The 23293-nt window shown below is 46.3% G+C and overlaps 1 protein-coding gene across 2 annotated transcripts in view; it reads left to right on the top strand.

The window, feature by feature from the left end:
- Window positions 1-17253, top strand: part of LOC137439392 (clathrin heavy chain 1) — a 53456-nt gene extending 36203 nt beyond the window's left edge. The window contains exons 18-32 of one of the 2 annotated variants that reach the window (XM_068135114.2): window positions 75-197; window positions 436-581; window positions 709-892; window positions 1030-1222; window positions 2873-3030; window positions 3159-3323; window positions 4299-4406; window positions 5243-5410; window positions 5525-5674; window positions 5927-6058; window positions 6271-6381; window positions 6484-6654; window positions 6744-6965; window positions 15936-16011; window positions 16167-17253. In XM_068135114.2, coding sequence (XP_067991215.1) covers window positions 75-197; window positions 436-581; window positions 709-892; window positions 1030-1222; window positions 2873-3030; window positions 3159-3323; window positions 4299-4406; window positions 5243-5410; window positions 5525-5674; window positions 5927-6058; window positions 6271-6381; window positions 6484-6654; window positions 6744-6965; window positions 15936-16011; window positions 16167-16297 — 2238 coding nt within the window. In that variant the 3' untranslated portion in view covers window positions 16298-17253. Of the gene's footprint in view, window positions 1-74; window positions 198-432; window positions 582-708; window positions 893-1029; window positions 1223-2872; window positions 3031-3158; window positions 3324-4298; window positions 4407-5242; window positions 5411-5524; window positions 5675-5926; window positions 6059-6270; window positions 6382-6483; window positions 6655-6743; window positions 6966-15935; window positions 16012-16166 lie in introns of both variants that reach the window. The other variant, XM_068135113.2, reaches the window with a different exon arrangement.
- The last annotated feature ends 6040 nt before the right edge of the window (window positions 17254-23293 follow it).

Genomic DNA, 23293 nt, shown 5'->3' with positions numbered 1-23293 from the left:
CTTCAACGTTTTCTGCAACACACAAAATATTTTGCCATAATGTGCGTGAGATATTGCATTTTTGTTTGCGACAGGTGTGCAATGAAAACTCCCTTTTCAAAAGCGAGGCTCGGTACCTAGTACGACGCAAGGACCCCGACTTGTGGGCCGACGTTTTGCAAGAATCTAACCCTTACAGACGTCAGCTTATTGACCAGGTTTGTCCCCCCTCCACCGCACTTGATGATTGTACTTGTAATTGTTTTGCTTGGCTATAGTCTGCACAATAGATGTTAAAAAGTGACGGCCATTGAACTTTGTTGTGCTGCATTTTTACGTTGTTGCTGTTTCCCTCACATTCTGTTGGGTTATGGCAACTAAAGTTTAATCTTTGTTCTGAATTTGAAGTTCGTTCAAATCGTGATTTGAGGCCTTCACCATGAATTGTCTAAGCAGGTAGTACAGACTGCTTTGTCCGAGACTCAAGACCCAGAGGAGGTGTCGGTGACTGTGAAGTCTTTCATGACGGCTGACTTGCCCAATGAGCTCATTGAGCTGCTGGAGAAAATAGTTTTGGATAACTCTGTGTTCAGCGAACACAGGTGAGTTTCAGGGATAGGGTTTATGGGCCAGGGGAGGTTGATTTGTCGCTGGATGTCTTTTATATAGGCAGACGAGATCGAGTTCTTCTTTTGCACCCAAGTATACAGTGGTCTTATTTTCGTCCAGGAATCTTCAAAACCTCCTCATCCTCACTGCCATCAAAGCTGACCGCAGCCGAGTCATGGAGTACATCAACCGCCTTGACAACTATGATGCTCCAGATATTGCCAACATTGCCATAAACAGTGAACTTTATGAAGAAGCCTTTGCGATCTTCCGCAAGTTTGATGTCAACACTTCTGCGGTGCAGGTACTAACTTGGCTCAGATTATTTTGGCACATCTCTGTTGATACTTCGGTATCGCTTTAAAATGGATGTTTGTTTGTCATTGGCATTATTTCAAATGAAGATTATCTTTTGTCTGTGAAATTTACCTTTGCTTTCAGGTGCTCATTGATCACATTGGAAATCTGGACCGTGCTTATGAATTTGCGGAGCGTTGTAATGAGCCGGCGGTGTGGTCTCAATTGGCACGAGCCCAACTGCAGAAGGGTCTGGTAAAGGAATCGGTGGACTCGTACATCAAGGCCGACGACCCTTCGGCCTACATGGACGTGGTACAAGCTGCTGATGTTAGCGGTGAGTTTTGGTCGGGCATGAATGTTTTGGTTTTTATTGCTGTTTTTGATCGAGTCGGGTCTTGTTGGTCGGCCTCCATTGTGACGCCTCGTGACATTTCAGGACGTAGCTACAATTTGGGGTCGTGACTTGCTGAGAAGTGTGGCTGTTAGATTTTTCTTCCATGCTCTTTTAAAAGCAACACGGCCAAAAGTATGCAAACACCCCTTCTAATTGGATTCGGCTGTTTCAGGCACACCTATTGCTGACAGGTATTTATAATCAAGCACAAAGCCATGCAATCTCCATAGACAAACATTGGCAGTAGAACGGGCCGTAATGCAGAGCTCGGTGACTTTCAACGTGGCACCGTCATAGGATGCCACCTTTCCAACAAGTCAGTTCGTTAGATTTCTGCCCTGCTAGAGCTGCCCCGGTCAACTAAGTGCTATTATTGTGAAGTGGAAATGTCTAGGAACAACAGCTCAGCCGTGAAGTGGTAGGTCACACAAGCTCACAGAACGTCACTGCCGAGTGCTGAAGCGTGTAGCGCGTAAAAATTGTCTGTCCTCAGTTGCAACACATTACCGAGTTCCAAACTGCCTCTGGAAGCAACATCAGCACAACAACTGTTCGTCGGGAGCTTCATGAATTGGGTTTCCAAGGCTGAGCAGCCGCACACAAGCCTAAGATCACCATGCACAATGTTTAGTCAGCTGGAGTGGTGTAAAGCTCGCCGCCATTCGACAAGCATTGGAAACGAGTTCTCTGGAGTGATGAATCACGGTTCACTATCTGGCAGTCCGACGGATTGATCTGGATTTGGCGGATGCAAGGAGAACGCTACCTGCCCGAATGCGTAGTGCTAACTGTAAAGTTTGGTGGAGTATAATTGTCTGGGGTTGTTTTTCCTGGTTCGGGCTGGGCCCCTTGGTTCCAGTGAAGGGAAATCTTAACGCTACAGCATACAATGATATAGACGATTGTGCTTCCAACTTTGTGGCAACAGTTTGGGGAAGGCCCTTTCCTGTTTCAGCATGACAGTGCCCCGTGCACAAAGCGAGGTCCATACAGAAATGGTTTGTCGAGATTGGTGTAGAAGAACTTGACTGGCCTGCACAGAGCCCTGACCTCAACCCTGTCGAACACCTTTGGGATGAATTGGAACGCTGACTGTGAGCCAGGCCTAATCGCCCAACATCAGTGCCCGACCTCACTAATGCTCTTGTAGCTGAATGGAAGCAAATCCCCGCAGCAATGTTCCAACATCGAGTGGAAAGCCTTCCCAGAAGAGTGGATGCTATTATCGGAGCAAAGGGGGGACCAACTCAATATTAATGCCCATTATTTTGGAATGAGTTGTTTGAGAAGCACATACGGGTGTGACGTTGGGGTGTCCACATACTTTTGGCCATGTATTGTAGTTAGCTTTTTTAAATTTATTTTTTCGTTTTTTCTCTCAATGGACCCGAGTAGGTTTGCCATGCGAAGCTGGTTCCTGGATGCCCAGTGGTAATTGGGTTATTGAAGAATCACTTGGAATTACAGTTTACTTCTCTTCCTCTTGCTTTAATTTTGCCTCTCGTCTTTACCTGCCTGCATTTTGGCCACTACTGTAAATGTAGCTGCAGCGTACTTTTCAGTAAAACTCCGATGGATATGTACCTCCAGGAAACTGGGAGGATTTGGTGAAGTATTTGCAAATGGCACGCAAGAAGGCACGTGAGTCCTACGTTGAAACGGAGCTCATTTTTGCCCTTGCAAAGACTAACCGGCTGGCTGAGCTGGAGGAATTCGTCAGCGGCCCGAATAATGCCCATATCCAGCAGGTACACATAATGCGCTGCAACTTCCTGGTGCCACTTTTGTGCTTCTTCCTTTGACCGTTCTGTTTTGAATGTGTTCTTCTTGGCATGACTTCGCTCGATGCTACCTGTTTCCATCTCGCAAATTGCAGGTTGGTGATCGCTGTTATGATGAGAAGATGTATGAAGCTGCCAAACTGCTTTACAACAACGTGTCAAATTTTGGCCGTTTAGCTTCCACTCTCGTTCATCTCGGAGAATACCAGGCAGCCGTGGACAGCGCTCGGAAAGCCAATTCGACTCGCACGTGGAAAGAGGTCAGAGTGCATCTGTTAAAATTTCTACCTCGTGCAAGATGCAATGGCTGTATTTTTCAGTATGATGTGTGGTGGTGTTGGGTGTAAATTGCAATAATAGCGGTGTAACTGGGTTCGTACTGTGGTTCTACACGGATCCTTTTCGTGTAGACTACAAAAACCTTTTCTTTTACTGTTGCCATTTCTTTGTTTCCCAAAGGTTTGTGTAGTCCATTTTATTGTCCCCCGTCGCACCGCGGAGCGAAAGGGCGACTATGGTTTTCCCCTCCGGCCGTGTGTGCGTAAGCGAAGGACCGAATTCTAATTTGGTGTATGGGTGCAACTAGGCATATGGAAGAACACTATTGAAAATTAGGTCGCCACGTCAAAATCCAAGATGGCTGTCACCATATCTAAACCTTGAGCGGAATATCTTGAAAAATAAATGAACTACTAACTTCTAATCTGGTGTGTGTATCTACGCATAAGGAAGAACGCTATTGAAAATTGGGTCGCCATGTCAAAATCCAAGATGGCCGCCGCCATGTATGTCTGAACCTTGTGAGGAATATCTTGAAAAATAAATGAACTAACTTCTAATCCGGTGTTTTTTTTTTGTATACTGAATCGAGGCTCGTGAAAGAGCTGACATTTACTTCACAAACAAATCGACCAGACAAACAAAATATATAAAAAGAGGGAGCGGAAGACAAGATGTGGGTGTATCTAGGCATAAGGAAGAACGCTATTGAAAATTGGGTCGCCGTGTCAAAATCCAAGATGGCCACCACAATATATGTCTGAACCTTGTGAGTGGATTATCTTGAAAAATAAACGAACTACTAACTTCTAATCTGGTGTGTGGGTGTGTCCAACCCACTCGCAAATATTATCGACTCTTCCATGTTTTCTGCGTCTTCCACTTTGTCAACTGGCATCACTTCACTGACGGGACCTAGGCGTAACGCTTGTTTAATTTATTTTTGTCATGCACAGGTCTGTTTCAGTTGTGTTGATGGGGAAGAATTCAGACTGGCCCAGATGTGTGGCCTACATATCGTAGTGCATGCAGATGAGCTGGAGGAACTTATCAACTATTACCAGGTGAGGTCGGGTTTGTCCACACATTTGCAGATTAAAGGTTAAAAGACTTGCAAAACTTTAAATTGATACTTGGCTGATGTTGTGCTGGTCTACTTTACACGGCGAGAAAATGTTGCTTATTGAGCTTTTTTAATTGGTTTAATTTTTAACTAATTTTTAGCTCACCTGGAACGAAGTTCAGGGGAGCTTATGAGATGGCACGTCAGTCAGTCCGTCCATTCGTCAGTAAACACTTGCGACTTCTTCAAAACCGTTGATGAGATTGTGACCAAATTTGGCACAAATGATAATTGTTGTTGTGACTAAAGTTTCTTCATGGCATTAAAAAAAAATCGGGGTCTAAAGGGTGGATACAGTTTGAGATGGTTTGGTCATGTGCTGAGGAAGGATGAAAGTGGGTGAGAAGAGTGATGGAAATGAATGTAGAAGGAAGTTGAGGACGGGGAAGACAGAGAAAGACTTGGCTAAAGATGGTGGAAGAAGAAATGTGGGCAAGGGGGTAAACGAGGAGAGATGCAGAAAATATGGCAAAATGGAGAATGTCATGGGGACCGCAAGGCTAACCCCCGCTCTAGCAGGGAACATGGCCTTAAAATGCATGTTGTTCCCTGACGGTTTAAACAAATCTGTTTTGTTTAAAGTGTTATGATTATGTTAGCATGATTCTACATGCTGCCCTATCTTTTAACAACCATTGAAATTGGTTTAAAATACCCTGTCAGTGCAGTATACTGTTTATTCCACCAGGTGAGTGCCAGGGGTATTGCCCCTATGTTTGGTTTTAGCAAAGTGCTTTATTGCATTTTTCGATTTTGTCAAACGATGGTTTTTCACAGGACCGTGGTTACTTTGAAGAACTAATCTCTCTCCTCGAGGCTGCGCTGGGCTTGGAAAGGGCTCACATGGGTATGTTTACAGAGCTGGCCATTCTTTACTCGAAGTTCAAGCCGCAGAAGATGCGCGAGCATCTTGAGCTCTTCTGGTCTCGCGTGAACATCCCTAAGGTATGGCTCCTTGAAGGAGATTTTATTGGTTTTTGTTTTCATAATGCTGTGCTCTGTCGAATGCTTTGACGTTAGTTTGTTTTTTCCTATGCAAGTTGTGCGACTGCTCAACAGGTGCTGCGAGCTGCAGAACAAGCTCACCTGTGGCCGGAGCTGGTCTTCTTGTATGACAAATACGAGGAGTTTGACAATGCAATTCTCACGATGATGAACCATCCAACTGATGCGTGGAAGGAGAGCCAGTTCAAAGATATCATAACAAAGGTGCTCCAGCTTTATGCTCCCATGTGCTCTTCCATTAATTCTGTGGACAAGGATGTGTGGAAATATTGATGCACTTTAGGAAACAAAGGTCCTTGTAGTTGGAAGGTGGTAGTGGAGTATTTAAAGGTGATTCCTTTGTAATGCGCTTTGTGCTCGTTTAGGAATGTCAAATCTGTGAACGCAAAGCGTGGAATGTCTGGTGTCCACATGATTATGATTACTTTTTCATCCCTCCGTGCCATACCTATGCAGGTTGCCAATGTGGAGCTCTATTACAAGGCCCTGAACTTTTACATGGAGTTCAAGCCGCTGTTGCTGAACGATCTCCTGCTCGTGCTGTCTCCGCGACTCGATCACACTCGTTCTGTCAGCTTCTTCTCAAAGGTAATAACTTGGTGTTGTTGCTTGGTATCTGTATTGTGGATGCATTCGTGTAGAATCATCTGTTTAGTTCTTCTCAAAGGTAATAACTTGGCGTTGTTGCTTTGTATCTGTATTGTGGATGCATAAGTGCAGAATCACCTGTTCAAAGCATGATACTGCATAATCGACTGTCCCTGGATAGCTGGTGTAAGGTATTGCTTTTGACCTGGCAGGTGAAGCAGCTCCCATTGGTTAAGCCGTATCTTCGCTCTGTGCAAAACCACAACAACAAGGCTGTTAATGAGTCTCTCAACAACCTCCTTATTGAGGAAGAGGACTACCAGGTATGACTATTTTCCATGTTTGTACCAAGAGCTTGTTAGGTTTGTTACCTGACTCTGAATCGAGACCCCACCTCCTCTGCCCCCCCCTCCCCCCCATGGCAGGGCCTACGCGCATCAATTGATGCCTATGATAACTTTGACAACATCAGCTTGGCGCAGCGGCTCGAGAAGCACGAGCTCATAGAATTCCGCCGTATTGCCGCGTACCTCTACAAGGGCAACAACCGCTGGAAGCAGAGCGTCGATCTGTGCAAGAAAGACAGACTCTACAAGGTAGGTGGAGGTGGACGAATGGTTGGAGATGTTCTTTGTGGTTTCGTACCATTTCCTTGTAGCTACATGTGACCTGACGGTGCCCACAGGATGCCATGCAGTACGCAGCAGAGTCAAAGGACACCGAGTTGGCAGAGGGTCTGCTCGGCTGGTTCCTGGAAGAAGGAAAGCAGGAATGCTTTGCGGCTTGTCTTTTTGCCTGCTATGACCTCCTTCGTGCGGATGTTATCCTAGAGCAGGCCTGGCGGCACAACATCATGGATTTTGCCATGCCTTACTTCATCCAGGTCATGCGTGAATTCCTGTCCAAAGTAGGTTTGCGTGCACACTGGGTGTCGGGGGTTACTCACCAATTTATTTATCTGTGTTGAGTTTGCATTTTTTTTGATCGCCCATGTGCCTTTAACGAAAGTCTAATCGACTTTTTGAGTAAAATTAGGAGCAGGTTTTTCTTTATTTCCCCGAGAGTGATTAATGCAATTTGAAGCTCAACTTTTCCTCCTTTGTTTTGCTTCCGATTAATCTTTCCTCGCTCAATTTAACATTGGCAATTACCAATGCCGTGTTGCAGCTTCTGGATCCCTCCCTCTCCCTTCCCCTCTGGCAATTTCTGGAGCACTCCCCATTATTTGCTCAAACTGAAGTTTTATTTGCCTGCCTTGGCCTCCTGCTCTTGCTATGCTGGCTCTGAGCCTCTTGTGCCTCCTTTTACAGGTGGATGAGCTGAAAAACAAGGTGATTGGTTGAGCCTGTGCCCTTTAACTAACTAAAATGCTAACATGTGCTTTCAATCCATGAACTTGGTCTCTCCAAGGACTCATTGCCACCTTTGGTCTGCCTTGTCTAACCAAGTTAATCTTGACATGTAACGCACACGTCCAAGCTCTGCACACCGTATCAGGCCCATGAGCATAACGAGTTGTCCGATTTAGTCGATAGGCGTGTGCAGGAATGATACCGTAACGCCCCTCGGTCTAACCCTCATGAGCATTCTGAAACCGACTGACTGCATCTGTAGCTTTGATGGCCTCTCGTTTTCATTTGATCATGCCAGAAGAGGCTGTTCACGGCATCTTCTTTAGTTAACTCGTTTTCATTTGATCATGCTGGAAGGGGCTGTTAATGGCTTATTCTCTGGTTAACTTGTTTTCATTTGTCCATCCAAGAAGAAGCTGTTAATGGCATCTTCTCTGGTTAACTCGTTTTCATTTGACCATCCAAGAAGGGGCTGTTATCTCTGGTTAACCCGTTTTCATTTGATCATGCTGGAAGGGGCTGTTAACGGCATCTTCTCTGGTTAACTCGTTTTCATTTCATCATGCTGGAATGGGCTGTTAACAGCATCTTCTCTGGTTAACTCGTTTTCATTTGATCATGCTCGAAGGGACTGGACTGAAGGGACTGACTCTCCAAAGTATGGATGGACTGAAGGAAAAGATGAACAAGTGGAAGGAATGTATGGAGACAAAAGGTCTGAAGGTGAATATCGGAAAGACGAAGGTGATGGCAAGTGGTAAAGCTTGTGGTGAGGTGGAGAGAACTGGGAAGTGGCCATGTGCTGTGTGCAGGAAGGGTGTCGGAGTGAACTCCATTCAATGTACAATGTGCGCTGAGTGGGTTCATCAAAAATGTAGTGGTCTGCGAGGGTCATTAACCAGTGTGGCAGCTACATTCAAATGTAAGGTGTGCACAGAGGGAGCTGCAGATGGAAGAAATGTTGAGTTGGATCTTGGAGACGGCGTGAAGCTGGAAGGTGTGAAAACATTTTGCTACCTCGGAGACATGCTGAATGGAGAAGGTGGATCACTCGGCAACGGTTGCAAGAGTGAGATGTGCATGGAAGAAGTTTTGGGAACTGAGTGGTGTGTTGATGAGGGGAGTGTCGTTGAAGCTGAAGGGAAAGGTGTATGCTGCATGTGTGAAGTGTTATGATTTATGGGAGCGAGACATGGGTAATGAATGTAGAGCAGCAACGGAGGCTGGAAAGGGTGGAAATGCGAATGGTTCGGTGGATGTGCGGAGTATCGTTGAGAGAGAGGAAGACAAATGATGAATTGCGAAAGATGATGGGAATACAGCCTGTGATTGATGCTGTGAAGAGGAACAGGTTGTGATGGTTTGGTCATGTGTTGACTGTTGAAGGATGAAAGTGACTGGTTGAGAAGAGTGATGGAAATGAATGTAGAAGGAAGTAGAGGACGGGGAAGACCGAGAAAGACTTGGCTAAAGATGGTGGAAGAAGAAATGCGGGCAAGGGGGTTAACAAGGAGAGATGCAGAAAATAGGGCAATATGGAGAACATTGTCATGGGGACCGCAAGGCTAACCCCTGCTCTTGCAGGGAACATGGCCTTAAAATGCATGTTGTTGGTTGTTGTATGCTCGAAGGGGCTGTTAACAGCATCTGCTCTGGTTAACTCGTTTTCATTTGATCATGCTGGAAGGGGCTGTTAACAGCATCTTCTCTGGTTAACTCGTTTTCATTTGATCATGCTCGAAGGGGCTGTTAACAGCATCTTCTCTGGTTAACTCGTTTTCATTTGATCATGCTCGAAAGGGCTGTTAACAGCATCTTCTCTGGTAAACTCGTTTTCATTTGATCATGCTGGAAGGGGCTGTTAATGGCATCTTCTCTGGTTAACTTCTCATTTGACCATCCTAGAAGGGGCTATTAACGGGATTTTCTCTGGTTAACTTATTTTCATTTGATCATGCTTGAAGGGGCTGTTAATGGCATCTTGTTACTTGAACTCGTTTTCATTTGATCGTGCTAGAAGGGGCTGTTAGCATCATCTTCTCTGGTTAACTCGTTTTCATTTGATCGTGCAAGAAGGGGCTGTTAATGGCATCTTCTCTGTTTAACTCGTTTTCATTTGATCATGCGAGAAGGGGCTGTTAACGGCATCTTCTTTCGTTAACTCGTTTTCATTTGATCATGCTCGAAGGGGCTGTTAACGGCATCTTCTCTGTTTAACTCGTTTTCATTTGATCATGTGAGAAGGGGCTGTTAACAGCATCTTCTTTCGTTAACTTATTTCATCATGCTCGAAGGGGCTTTTAACAGCATCTTCTTTCGTTAGCTCGTTTTCATTTGATGATGCTTGAAGGGGCTGTTAACAGCAGCATCTTTCGTTAACTTGTTTTTATTTGATCATGCTCGAAGGGGCTGTTAACAGCATCTTTCGTAAACTCGTTTTCATTTGATCATGCTCGAAGGGGCTGTTAACGGCATCTTCTCTAACTCATTTTCATTTGATCATGCTATTCGGGGCTGTTAATGGCATGTTTTCTGGTTAACTCGTTTTCATTTGATTATGCTATTCAGGGCTGTTAATGGCATCTTCTCTGGTTAACTCGTTTTCATTTGATCATGCTAGAATGGGCTGTTAACGGCATCTTTTTTTTTTTTTTTTTTTTCCTTTTTTTATGCAGAGTGTCATGGGGGCAGAGTCTTTTTTTTTTTATCAGTAAAGCTCGTGAAAGAGCTAACATTTATCAAACAAACAAGCAAACAGTATATAAAAAGGGGAGCGGTCGACAAGATGGGGAGAAGGGGAGGAAGCACACAAACACAACATTTGAGAGCAGGGACATCGGGAGATGTGTGGGAGGGAGAGGGCCTGGGGGTGGGGGGGGGGGGGGCAGGATAGGTATAAAACGCAAGGACACCAAGGACTTCCAAGAAAGAAGTTGGCACCTCAAAAAGTGGATTTGGGGTGAAATTAGCGGGGGTAGAGAAGATCAAGGTTTTGGATTGGAGAAGATAAGAGATGGTGGTGAACAGCTGTTTTAAAGACCTGGAGGGAGGAGTGGGATTGAAGAGTGAGGGAGTTTGTTCCAGAGGCGGGAGAAAGAGGAATGAAGGAGTGAAGGTGAGCAGAGAGTCTTGATTTTGGCAGTTTAACCATAAGACGGTTGCAGGCAGATCTTGTGCGACCTGTAGGAATATTTGGGGGACAGAGCCCAGAGAGCTGGGGGAGCAAGGCCGGAGAGGAGTCGGTAGAAGACGGAAAGACCACCAACCTGCCTGCGGTGAGTGAGTGAGAGGCCCTTGGAGTTAGCTTCATCGCGGGAGATTCCAATGATTCTGAATGCTTTGGTTTCAACAGCGTGAAGGCGAGCTAGGCGTGAGGCAGGAGCACCAGCCCAGAGGGGAGAACAGTACTCCATTGAGCTGCGGATGAAAGCCTTGCATGTGGTGAGGAGCTCAGGTGTGCCAAGGAAGGACTTCGCACGACGGAGGATGCCCAGTCGGCGACTGGCTTTGGAGGCCAGCTTGGAAATGTGGTTTTCCCCAGAAAGATCATGGTAGATAGTGACCCAAAAGCTTGAGTGACAGAACTTCTTGGAGAGGATTATTCAGAAAGTAGATGGGAGGGTTGTCCAGTCGGTCTTTTCGGAGACATCGTAAGAGTGAGATTTGTCCTGATTGAAAGACGTGTTCCACTTGTTTGCCCAGTCTGATTTTGTCCAGGTCTGCAGAGTGAGGAGGCTGCAGACTGCCGATCTGAGGGATGAGGAATGGAACGGCAGAGAGTGGAGTCATCAGCAAAGAGAGAGAGGATTTTCAAGAGTCAGAGATCATTGATGAAGACCAGAAAAAGCACAGGGCCCAGGACACTGCCTTGGGAACTCAAGCCTGAACAGGAAGAGGAGATGAGAGAAACCCATTCAGGGCCACACGTTGACTACAACTAGAGAGGAAGTCCGCCAGCCATGCGTGGAGATTTCCATGGATACCAAATGAGGAGAGTTTGGTGAGCAGAGCGGGGTGCCAGACCGTATCGAAGGCACGTGATATGTCGAGGGAGACAGCTCTAATTTCCTGTTTGGCATTGAGGACCTCCATCCATTGTTGAGACAGCAGAAGCAGCATGTCCAGAGTAGAGTGACCTGGTCTGAAACCAAATTGATGATCAGAGATCAAGCCATTGGAGAAGAGGAAAGATTTCATATCCGAAGCAATGATGGATTCCATGACTTTGCTGATAATTGGGAGAAGGCTGATTGGTCTGTAGTTGCTAGGATCTGTATTTGCACCTTTTTTGTGCAAAGCGGTGATGTTGGCTGATTTCCAAGCAGATGGCAGTTGACCTTGAGCAAAAGAGGGTGAAGAGAACAGAGGGAGTGAAAGAGCAGAAGAACACGATTTTAGGACCTGTGGGCTGATGCCATCAGGTCCAGTTGCAGAATCAGTTGAGGGTTGACAAACTTTTCCACCTTGTCAGGAGGAAAGGACACGGAGTCCAGGAGCAGCTGGGTACGGTGGTTACAGAGAGGGATGGGTTTGGGACACAAGATTTAGAGGCAAACACAGGGTTGAGGCATTTACCTTTTTCACGTGCGGAGTCAGCTGTGTAGCCGTTTGAGGTAAGGGAGCGGATGGAGGGGGAACAAACACCAGAAACAGATTTGACGAGATGCCACCAGGATTTGGAAGAGGGAGACAGATAAGAGTTCGGTCTTGAGAACGGAGAGATATTGTTTCCTGGCTCTCCTGAGGGTGGACACACTTGTTTCAGGCTTTGTGAAAGGAAATGAGATTTCCTTCCGTTGGATTTGCTTTCCAGGAGACGAAGGCAAGTTGTTTCTGGGCAACAGCGTCACCACAAGATTCCGTGTACCATGGACGGGAGGAAGGGTATGACAACTGAAGACGAGATGGGATAAATCTGTGCATGAGAGAGAGCAATTTACTTTGGAAGAATTCCCAGGATGAGTTGATGTCAGAGGCAGTAGAGATGGGAGACCAGTCCAGATGATTGATGGCTGCTTGAAGACCGTGCCAGTTTGCCTGAGTGAAATGCCAGACTCGTCGACGCTGAGCAGGCTCCCTGAGAATGGTCAGAGATGTCCACTTTAACAAGCACATGATAAGATGAGCCGATTGGAGCAGAAGAAGAGCAGCAGACATTTTCAGGGAAGTTAGTCATAACCAAGTCCAGAAGAGAAGATGCTCCGTTGACAGATCCGGTTCGGGAAATTGACAGATTGTCAGTGCCAGTGAGTCGCAGAAGTCCTTTGCTGAGGAGCCATGGCTGCTGACAGAGGTACCCACACCCAGCCAACTGGCATGGACAATTGAAATCACCACATATGAGGAAGAGAGTTGGGATGAGTAGATAGAAGTTGGTCCATATTATCAGACAGCGAGATGTAGATGGAGTCATCACTGTTTGGTGGACGGTACAACACACATATGAACAAGAGGTGGGAGCGAAGGGGAAGCCGTAGCCAGAGGTATTCCTGGGGGTGAGGTGGAGAGAGTGCAGTGCAGGGCGAGTGAGGAAGAGCTTTTGATAAAGATAGCAACTCCACTTCCAGGACGAGGCTCAGGTCTATCATACCGGAGGAGGGAGTAACCCAGGAGAGATACTAAGGAATCAGACGTCATGAAGGAGGAAAGTTTCTGTTAAGCAGATCACGTCTGGTTTGTCAGAAGCAAACTGTATGGAGAAATCGGTAAAGTTTGAACGAAGGCCCCCGGATGTTTGAGGTCGATACCGTTGCTCCCCCTTCATCTTCATCATCGGATACAGAACAGGGGGTGAGGAGGGGTAGGGTAAGAGGTGGAAGAGGTAGGGAGAGCTGTTGAAGGTGTGTCAGATTTCAGAATAGCTTGGAGAAAGGGAAGGATGGGGCGGACAAAAGGTTTGATGGTGATTGGGTGAGGCACAATGAGGTGTTATTTGAGGAGGGGGAAGAGTGAGGCAGAAGGTTGGGGAGATGGAGGTGAGAGTTGGAAGGGGGAAGAAGCGGAGAGGACGCTTTGAGGAGGAGGGGTGAGGCTAGGAGGGGCGAGGGGGAGTCTTGGAGGGGAGGGGTGTGGGGGGAGTTTAGGAGGGAAGGGGCGAGGGGGGAGATTTGAAAGGGATGGGTGATGGGGAAGATTTGGAGGTGAGGGGTGATGGGGAAGATTTGGAGGTGAGGGGTTATGGGGACGATTTGGAGGGGAGGGGTGAGATTGGATTTTAGAAAGTGTACGATTAATGGTAAACGAACATTTATTGCAAAATGAGTTTCCTGTGACCTTTGAGTCAAAAATACGTTTCAGGACGCTGGAGGGAGGATGGAGTGCAAGAGAGTTTAGGGAATGTAGAAAAGAGGCACTGTAAGAGATGGAATTTTTTTTTGGGATGAATACATTTGGTGAGCAAGTCGAAAGCAGCCTTTTAAAGAAGAAGAAGAAAAAGGTGTTATAATATACAACGGAATACAGAACTTGAGGGGAAAGTGTAAATATTTTAAAGTTTAACAGTGAAAACTATCTGGGGAAATGGGGGAGAAACACCTGTTCGAAGAACGAACAAACGAATGAGAACAACAAATAAGAACAGAGAAGGAAATGTTTTTTTTTTTTATTAAAGTTGAAATTTTAAACAAGGAAGTAGGCTATGGGGTGAAAAGACTGGAAAAACAGAGAACGAAAGTTATTGGAGCACAAACGACGGACCGCTGAGAAAAACAAAGCCTCAAGGTTGGACACGACAAGGCCTCAAAAGACACGACACTAATTAACACGATTTTCTATACAAGTATGAAAGATTTGCACCGAAAATCTTCCTCGGGACACACGATACGTACAACACCATAAAATAAATAGTTATAATGAAAATACAAATGGGAACAATTACTTAACTTCGATGGAGAGCGTGGAAAGCTACGAATAAACGAAACCTCGCCAGCAAGACCGGAAGCGGAAGTCCAAATTGATCATGCTTGAAGGGGCTGTTAATGGCATCTTTCTTGAACTCGTTTTCGTTTGATCATGCCAGAAGGGGTTGTTAACAGCATCTTTCTTTAACTCGTTTTCGTTTGATCATGCTAAAATGGGCTGTTAATGGCATGTTCTCTGGTTAACTCGTTTTCATTTGATCATGCTTGAAGGGGCTGTTAACTGCATCTTCTGTGGTTAACTCGTTTTTATTTGATCATACTAGAATGGCTGTTAACGACATCTTCTCTGGTTAACTCATTTTCATTTGATCATGCTATTCGGGGCTGTTGATGGCATCTTCCGTTTAACTCGTTTTCATTTGATCATGCTCGAAGGGGCTGTTAACGGCATCTTCTCTGGTTAACTTGTTTTCATTTGATCATGCTCGAAGGGGCTGTTAACAGCATCTTCTCTGGTTAACTTGTTTTCATTTGATCATGCTATTCGGGGCTGTTGATGGCATCTTCCGTTTAACTCGTTTTCATTTGATCATGCTTGAAGGGGCTATTAACGGCATCTTCTCTGGTTAACTCGTTTTCATTTGATCATGCTCGAAGGGGCTGTTAACGGCATCTTCTCTGGTTAACTTGTTTTCATTTGATCATGCTATTCGGGGCTGTTGATGGCATCTTCCGTTTAACTCGTTTTCATTTGATCATGCTTGAAGGGGCTATTAACGGCATCTTCTCTGGTTAACTCGTTTTCATTTGATCATGCTCGAAGGGGCTGTTAACGGCATCTTCTCTGGTTAACTCGTTTTCATTTGATCATGCTTGAAGTGGCTGTTAACGGCATCTTCTCTGGTTAACTTGTTTTCATTTGATCATGCTATTCGGGGCTGTTGGTGGCATCTTCCGTTTAACTCGTTTTCATTTGATCATGCTCGAAGGGGCTATTAACGGCATCTTCTCTGGTTAACTCGTTTTCATTTGATCATGCTCGAAGGGGCTATTAACGGCATCTTCTCTGGTTAACTCGTTTTCATTTGATCATGCTCGAAGGGGCTATTAACGGCATCTTCTCTGGTTAACTCGTTTTCATTTGATCATGCTCGAAGGGGCTGTTAACGGCATCTTCCGTTTAACTCGTTTTCATTTGATCATGCTCGAAGGGGCTGTTAACGGCATCTTCTCTGGTTAACTCGTTTTCATTTGATCATGCTTGAAGTGGCTGTTAACGGCATCTTCTCTGGTTAACTTGTTTTCATTTGATCATGCTATTCGGGGCTGTTGGTGGCATCTTCCGTTTAACTCGTTTTCATTTGATCATGCTCGAAGGGGCTATTAACGGCATCTTCTCTGGTTAACTCGTTTTCATTTGATCATGCTCGAAGGGGCTATTAACGGCATCTTCTCTGGTTAACTCGTTTTCATTTGATCATGCTCGAAGGGGCTATTAACGGCATCTTCTCTGGTTAACTCGTTTTCATTTGATCATGCTCGAAGGGGCTGTTAACGGCATCTTCCGTTTAACTCGTTTTCATTTGATCATGCTTGAAGGGGCTGTTAACGGCATCTTCTCTGGTTGACTCGGTTTCCAATTTTTATTGAAAACATGTTCTGCAGGTGGATAAACTTGATGCTTCAGAAAGTGTGCGCAAAGAGGAGGAGCAGGCAGCTGAGGCGACACCCATCGTTTATGGTATGCTGTCTCGACCTTTGAGTACCATAGCCTTTCGAAGGAGGAATCGATTGCTTTATTGGGCGTTTAAATTATATAAATGGAGCTTGTAGCCCAGTGGGCCATTATGTAAAGTTTGACCAAAATCTCGATGTTCCACCCCCTTACGCTACCAGGGCAACAGCAGCTGATGATCACAGCAGGTCCGAATCCTGCCATGCCTCCCCCACAGCCAGGTTACCCTCCATACGGATATAGTGCACCTACACCTGGCTACACCCAACCAGGATATGGCTACGGCATGTGAAGGCTTGTGTGGGCCAAGCACCACTCCTTGTACTCTTTTACTAAGGCTCTAGCTCCTCACCCCTTCCATCCCCTGCCCCCCTGTTCCCCTTCCCTAACCCCTTCCCTCTTCTCCCTTAATCCCCTAATTCAGTCCTATTTTTTTCAGCACTGTGATAAGGAATTGAATATTTTGGTTTTTTTTCACGGATCTCCTCCCAGTCACCAATATGTATTTGTCATGGCAAGATGTACTATGGCTGCCGGTTCTGTTGAAGCGCCAAACCCCTGCGTGGTTCATCGCTTCTTGCCTTCCCGTTGTGCACCGGCCGTGCTGATTTCCACCCAGTGGATTGCCTGCCAGGGCAGAGTGGTGTTGAGGCATACCTGCAGCATTGCATTAGGTTTGCGGAGGGTTTGAAGTGATGGGGTTTCAAAACGAGTGTTATGGTATTTTGTGCAAACCCCTTTATTTTTATTTTTTTGATTTTTTTTTTTCCTGTGCTGTCGCACCAGATTGGGTTTGTGGGGGCATCCTCGGGTTATTTTTGTTTTTTCCCCCATTTTTTTTTATCCTATGAAGGGTGAGGGCATATGCAGGTTTCCAGTAGAAATGAGTCCAAATAACAGCCTTGAGTAGAACGTTTATCGGGACCCCGTTTAAATGTTTGATTCCCTTGCCATCCATTGTGGTGACGCACTCCGAGGGTGGAGTTTGAACATGGTGGTCATGTGGAGTTTGAACATGGTGGTCATGTGGAGTAGCCCATCGGAGGAAGAGGGACCATTTGGGTGCTAAGTGTAAATCTGGTAGATTGTTAATGTTTGGGTGAGGGGAGGGTGGTGGAAATGGGGGAAGGGTGGTGGTATGGGGTTACACGCTGGTTGCTGGTATACTTGTCCAAAAGATGTTAAATTGATTGTTGTATTGCAAAATGCTATGTGAAATTATTCGAATTAAACGATTTTAAAAGCAGACTTTTGCTCTTTGTGTACAATCTTGGATTTTGTTTAATGTTAATTTATCTATAATCGCGACTTTCAACAACTGAGCTAATGTTGACTTATCGATAATAGTGACCATTTGTTTCAACAACTGAGCTAATGTTGACTTATCGATAATAGTGACCATTTGTTTCAACAACTGAGCTAATGTTGACTTATCGATAATAGTGACCATTTGTTTCAACAACTGAGCTAATGTTGACTTATCGATAATGGCGACAATTTGTTTCAACAACTGAGCTAATGTTGACTTATCGATAATAGTGACCATTTGTTTTAACAACTGAGCTAATGTTGACTTATCGATAATAGTGACCATTTGTTTCAACAACTGAGCTAATGTTGACTTATCGATAATAGTGACCATTTGTTTCAACAACTAAGTTTATGTTGACTTATCGATAATAGCGACCATTTGTTTCAACAACTGAGCTAATGTTGACTTATCGATAATAGCGACAATTTGTTTCAACAACTGAGCTAATGTTGACATCGATAATAGCGACTATCTGGTTTTTTTTTGGTTTTTTTGTATACAAGATCGGGGCTCGTGAAAGAGCGAACATTAATCACGCAAAGTCAAACCGACACAAAACAAGGAGTGGTGGACAAGATGGGGAGAGGGGGAAGGACACAAACGCAACATTTGAGAGCAGGGACATCGAGAGAACCGTGGGAGGGAGAGGGCTTGGGGGGAGGTGGGAGGTATAAAACATGGACACTGCAAGGACTTCCAGGAAAAAAGTTGGAATTTCAAAGAAGTGGATCTGGGGTGAATTAGTGGGGGTAGAAAAGATCAAGGTTATGGATGGGGGAAGATAAGAGATGGTGGTGAACAGATTTTTTAAATACCTGGAGGGAGGAATGGGATTGAAGAGAGTGAGGGAGTTTGTTCCAGAGGCGGGAGAAATGGGGAATGAAAGAGTGAAGATGAGCAGATCCTAGATTTTGGCAGTTTCCCTGGTGTGACCCTGGTGTTGGGCTAGCGGCTAGGGTGCCAGCTTAGGATCCTGGGTTCGAATCCCGGTCGATCGCTGAATTAACGCCAGGGGGGTTGACTCAGCCTGTCATCCTTCCGAGGTCGGCAAATTGAGTACCAGCTCACTGGTAATTACCTGCTTGTCGTTAAAGGCGGCAAAAAGGGTTGGCGTCAGGAAGGGCATCCGGCCGTAAAACATTGCATCAAAAAGGGGACCGAAAAACAACAACAACCACGGTCCCCGAAAAAGGCCAACCCCCGCTTTGCGGGGAAAAATGGCCTCAAGGTGGTTAACCAGAAGAGGGTTGCTGGCAGATGTTGTGTGACCTGTCAATATTTGGAGGACAAAGTCCAGAGAGAGCTGGGGGGTGGCAAGGCTGGCGAGTCGGTAGAAGACACCACCAACCTGCCTGCGGTGAGTGAGTGAGTGAGAGGCCCTTGGAGTTAGCTTAATCGCAGGAGATTTCAATGATTCTGAAAGCTTTGGTTTCAACAGCGTGAAGCCGAGCTAGGTGTGAGGCAGGAGCACCGGCCCAGAGGGGGGACAGTAGTCCATTGAGCTGCGGATGAAAGCCTTGTATGTGGTGAGCTCAGGTGTGCCAAGGAACGACTTCCCACGACGGAGGATGCTGATGTGGATTATTTTCTACTCACTCTGAGATGACTGACAGAGAGAATCATGTTCTTGAAGGCAATTTATTTAATACTTGCTAAAACACATACAGTGGATGTCCACACAAATTCTCTCTCACTCGGAGAGTTCTCTGGACTATATAGTCGTGTGGGGGTTTTGATGCCGAGGAGAAAAAGCAGGTGTCTTAAAAGATCTTCAAAGTTAATTGTATCCGAGACAAGTAAACGCTGCCGCCCAGATGTCCCATTATTTCACAAGTTGTCGACTGGAAGAATGTGCGGTCTGAGATAAGATAAGTTTGCACTTTAGCCAGCAAACTGCGCAGAGTAGGTCAAAAAGGTCACCACACGAGCTTCTCTCTGCTCCAAGATCCAGCACCGTTTAAAATCACATTTCTAACGATAATATAATTTTCCCAAAGCTCATCTTCATTATTATTAGCATTAGCACATTAACAATTGTAATATCTTACTATTATCAGTTTTAGACCCAAACGGTTTGGATGTGAGTGAAAACTCAGATGGATTGAAGTCCTGACAAGTCCAAAAAGACCGACAATGCCCAGTTGGCGACTGGCTTTGGGGGCCAGCTTGGAAATGTGGTTTTCCCAAGAAAGATCATGGCAGATAGTGAGACCCAAAAGCTTGAGCGACAGAACTTTTTGGAGGATTGTTGAGAAAGTAGATGGGAGGGTTTTCCAGTCGGTCTTTTTGATTTGATTTTTTTTTGGTAAGATTTTGGTCTTTTTGATTTGGTGTGAATTTTTTTTTTTTTTTTTGCATACAAGATCGAGGCTCGTGAAAGAGCGAACATTAATCACACACAAAGACAAACCGACACAACATATAACATCGGGAGAGGTAGACAAGATGGGGAGAGGGGGAAGGACACAAACCCAACATTTGAGAGCAGGGACCGAGAGACATGGAGACATCGAGAGATCTGTGAGAGGGAGAGGGCTTTGGGGGGGGGGGCATGGGAAGGGGGGGGCATGGGAGAGGTATAAAACATATGGACACTGCCAGGACTTCCAGGAAAGAAGTTGGGTTTTCAAACAAGGTGGATCTGGGGAGAATGAGCAGGGGTAGAAAAGATCAAGGTTTTGGATGGGGGAAGATGAGAGATGGTGGTGAACAGCCGTTTTAAAGACCTGGAGGGAGGAGTGGGATTGAAGGGAGTGAGGGAGTTTGTACCAGAGGCGGGAGAAAAGAGGAATTAAAGAGTGAAGGTGAGCAGACAGCCGAGATTTCGGCAGTTTAACCATCAGAGGGCTGCTGGCAGATCTTGTGCGACCTGTAGGAATATTTGGGGCACAGAGAGAGATGGGGGTGCAAGGCCGGAGAGGAGTCGGAAGAAGACAAAGACCACCTACCTGCCTGCGGTGAGTGAGTGAAAGGCCCTCAGAGATAGCTTCATCGCGTGAGATTCCAATAATTCTGAAAGCTTTGGTTTCAACAGCGTGAATCCGAGCCAGGTGTGAGTCAGGAGCACCAGCCCATAGGGGAGAACAGTATTCCATTGAGCTGCGGATGAAAGCCTTGTATGTGGTGAGGAGCTCAGGTGTGCCGAGGAAGGACCGCACGACGGAGGATGCCCAGTCGGCGACTGGCTTTGGAGGCCAGCTTGGAAATGTGGTTTTCCCAAGAAAGATCATGGCAGATAGTGAGACCCAAAAGCTTGAGCGACAGAACTTCTTGGAGAGGATTGTTGAGAAAGTAGATGGGAGGGTTGTCCAGTCGATCTTTTCGGAAAGACATAGTAAGAGTGTGAGATGTCAGGATTGAAAGACATGTTCCACTTGTTTGACCAGTCTGTGATTTTGTCCAAGTCTTCAGAGAGTGAGGAGGCTGCAGACTGCCGATCTGAGGGAAGAGGAATGAAGCGGCAGAGAATGGAGTCATCAGCAAAGAGATAGAGGATTTTCCAGAGAGTCGGAGAGATCATTGATAAAGACCAGAAAAAGCACAGGGCCCAGAACACTGTCTTGGGGAACTCCAGCCTGAACAGGAAGGGGAGATGAGAGAAATCCATTCAGGGCCACACGTTGACTATGACCAGAGAGGAAGTCCGCAAGCCAGGCATGGAGATTTCCATGGATACCATAGGAGGAGAGTTTGTTGAGTAGAGCTGGGTGCCAGACCGTATCGAAGGCACGTGATATGTCAAGAGAGACAGCTCTGATTTCCTGTTTGGCATTGAGGACCTCCATCCATTGTTGAGACAGCAGAAGCAGCATGTCCAGAGTAGAGTGACCTGGTCTGAAACCAAATTGATGATCAGAGATCAAGCCATTGGAGAAGAGGAAAGATTTCATATCCGAGGCAATGATGGATTCCATGACTTTGCTGATAATTGGGAGCAGGCTGATTGGTCTGTAGTTGCAAGGATCTGTTTTTGCACCTTTTTTGTGTAAAGCGGTAATGTTTGCTGATTTCCAGGATGCTGGCAGATGACCTTGAGCAAAAGAGAGGGTGAAAAGAACAGAGAGAGGGTGAGATAGAGCGGCAGAGCAGGATTTTAGGACCCGTGGGCTGATGCCGTCTGGTCCAGTTGCAGATTCAGAGTCGAGGTTAGACAAAAACTCCTCCACCTTGTCAGGAGAGAAGGACACAGAGTCCAGGAGCAGTTGGGTTCGACTGGGAAAGGTGGGAACAGAGAGCAATGGGTTTGGGACTAAAGATTTTGAGGCAAACACAGAGTTGAGGCATTTGGCTTTGTCACGTGTGATGTCAACTGTGTGGCCATTTGAGGTAAGGGAGGGGATGGAGGGGGAACAAACACCAGAAACGGATTTGACCAGACGCCACCAGGATTTGGAGGAAGGGGACAGGTTTGAGAGTTCATTCTTCAGTATGGAGAGATAGTGCTTCCTGGCACTCCTGACACACACTTGTTCCGAGCTTGGTGGAAGGAACTGAGATTGCCTTCAGTTGGATTAGCCTTCCAAGAGGCAAAGGCAAGTTGTTTCAGGGCAACTGCCTCACCACAAGATTCAGTGTACCATGGATGGGAGGAAGGGTAAGACAACTGAAGACGAGATGGGATAAATCTGTGCATGAGAGAGATCAGTTTGCTTTGGAAGAATTCCCAGGAAGAATTGATGTCAGAGGCAGTGGAGATGGGAGACCAATCCAGACGATTGATGGCTGCTTGAAGACCGGCCCAGTCGGCCTGAGTGAAATGCCAGACTCGTCGACGCTGAGGAGGCTCTCTGAGAATGGCCAGAGAGATGTCCACTTTGACAAGCACATGATCAGAAGAACCGATTGGAGCAGAAGAAGAGCAGCAGACATTAGCAGGGAAGTTTGTCATAACCAAGTCTCGAAGAGAAGATATTCGATTGGCTGAGATCCGGGTCGGGAAACTGACAGATTGTGTCAATCCCAGTGAGTCACAGTCCTTTGCTGAGGTGCCATGACTGGTGAGAGAGGAACCCACACCCAACCAGCTGGCATGATGACAGTTGAAGTCACCACATATGAGGAAGAGAGAGTTGGGATGAGTGGATAGAAGTTGGTCCATGTCAGACAGTGAAATGTAAATGGAGTCATCACTGTTTGGAGGACGGTACAGAACACATATGAACAAAAGGTGGGAGAGGAAGCCGTAGCCAGAGGTACTCCTGGGGGTGAGGAGGAGAGAGGGCAGTGCAAGGAGAGTGAGGAAGAGAGTTTTTGATAGAGATAGCCACCCCACCACCAGGACGAGGCTCAGGTCTATCCTACCGGAGGAGGGAGTAACCAGGAAGAGATATTAAGGAATCAGAGACATCTTGAAGGAGGAAAGTCTCTGTTAAGCAGATCAAGTCTGGATTGTCAGAAGCAACCTGTATGGAGAGATCTGTCAGGTTTGAGCGAAGGCCCTGGATGTTTGAGGTCCATACGGTTAATGAAGAGAGGGGGAGCATCTGGTACAGGACAGGGGAGGGGAGGTGTAAGGTAAGATGAAGGATGAGAGGGGGAGGTAGGAAGAGCAGTTGATAGTGTGTCAGAGATTACAGAAGAGTTCCAAGAAAGGGAAGGATGAGGAGGATGAAAGGTTTGATGTTGAAGGGATGAGGCACAGTGAGGGGATCTTTGAGGGGGGGGGGGCAGAGGAAAGTAGAAGGTTGGGGGGGGGGTGGAGGTATGGGATAGAAGGGAGACGAAGTGGGGAGGAGGCAGCTTTCAGGAGGAGGGGGGAGGAGGCAGCTTTGAGGGGGAGGAGGGAGAATTGGAGAGGAATGGTATGGGGGGAGATTTGAAATGGGAGGGGTTGGGGGAGAGTTTTGAAGGGGAGGGGGGAGTTTAGGAGGGGAGGGACAATGGGGGAGTTTAGGAGTGTAGGGGCAAGGGGGGGATTTGGAGGGGAGGGGCAAGGGGGGAGTTTAGGAGGGGAAGGGCAAGGAGGGAGTTCAGGAG

The sequence above is a fragment of the Myxine glutinosa genome, chromosome 14 (assembly GCF_964187855.1).
Source record: "Myxine glutinosa chromosome 14, kmMyxGlut1.1, whole genome shotgun sequence".
NCBI lineage: Eukaryota > Metazoa > Chordata > Myxini > Myxiniformes > Myxinidae > Myxine > Myxine glutinosa.
Note: the sequence above shows the minus strand (reverse complement) of the source record. Positions and strands in the feature narration are given on the sequence as shown.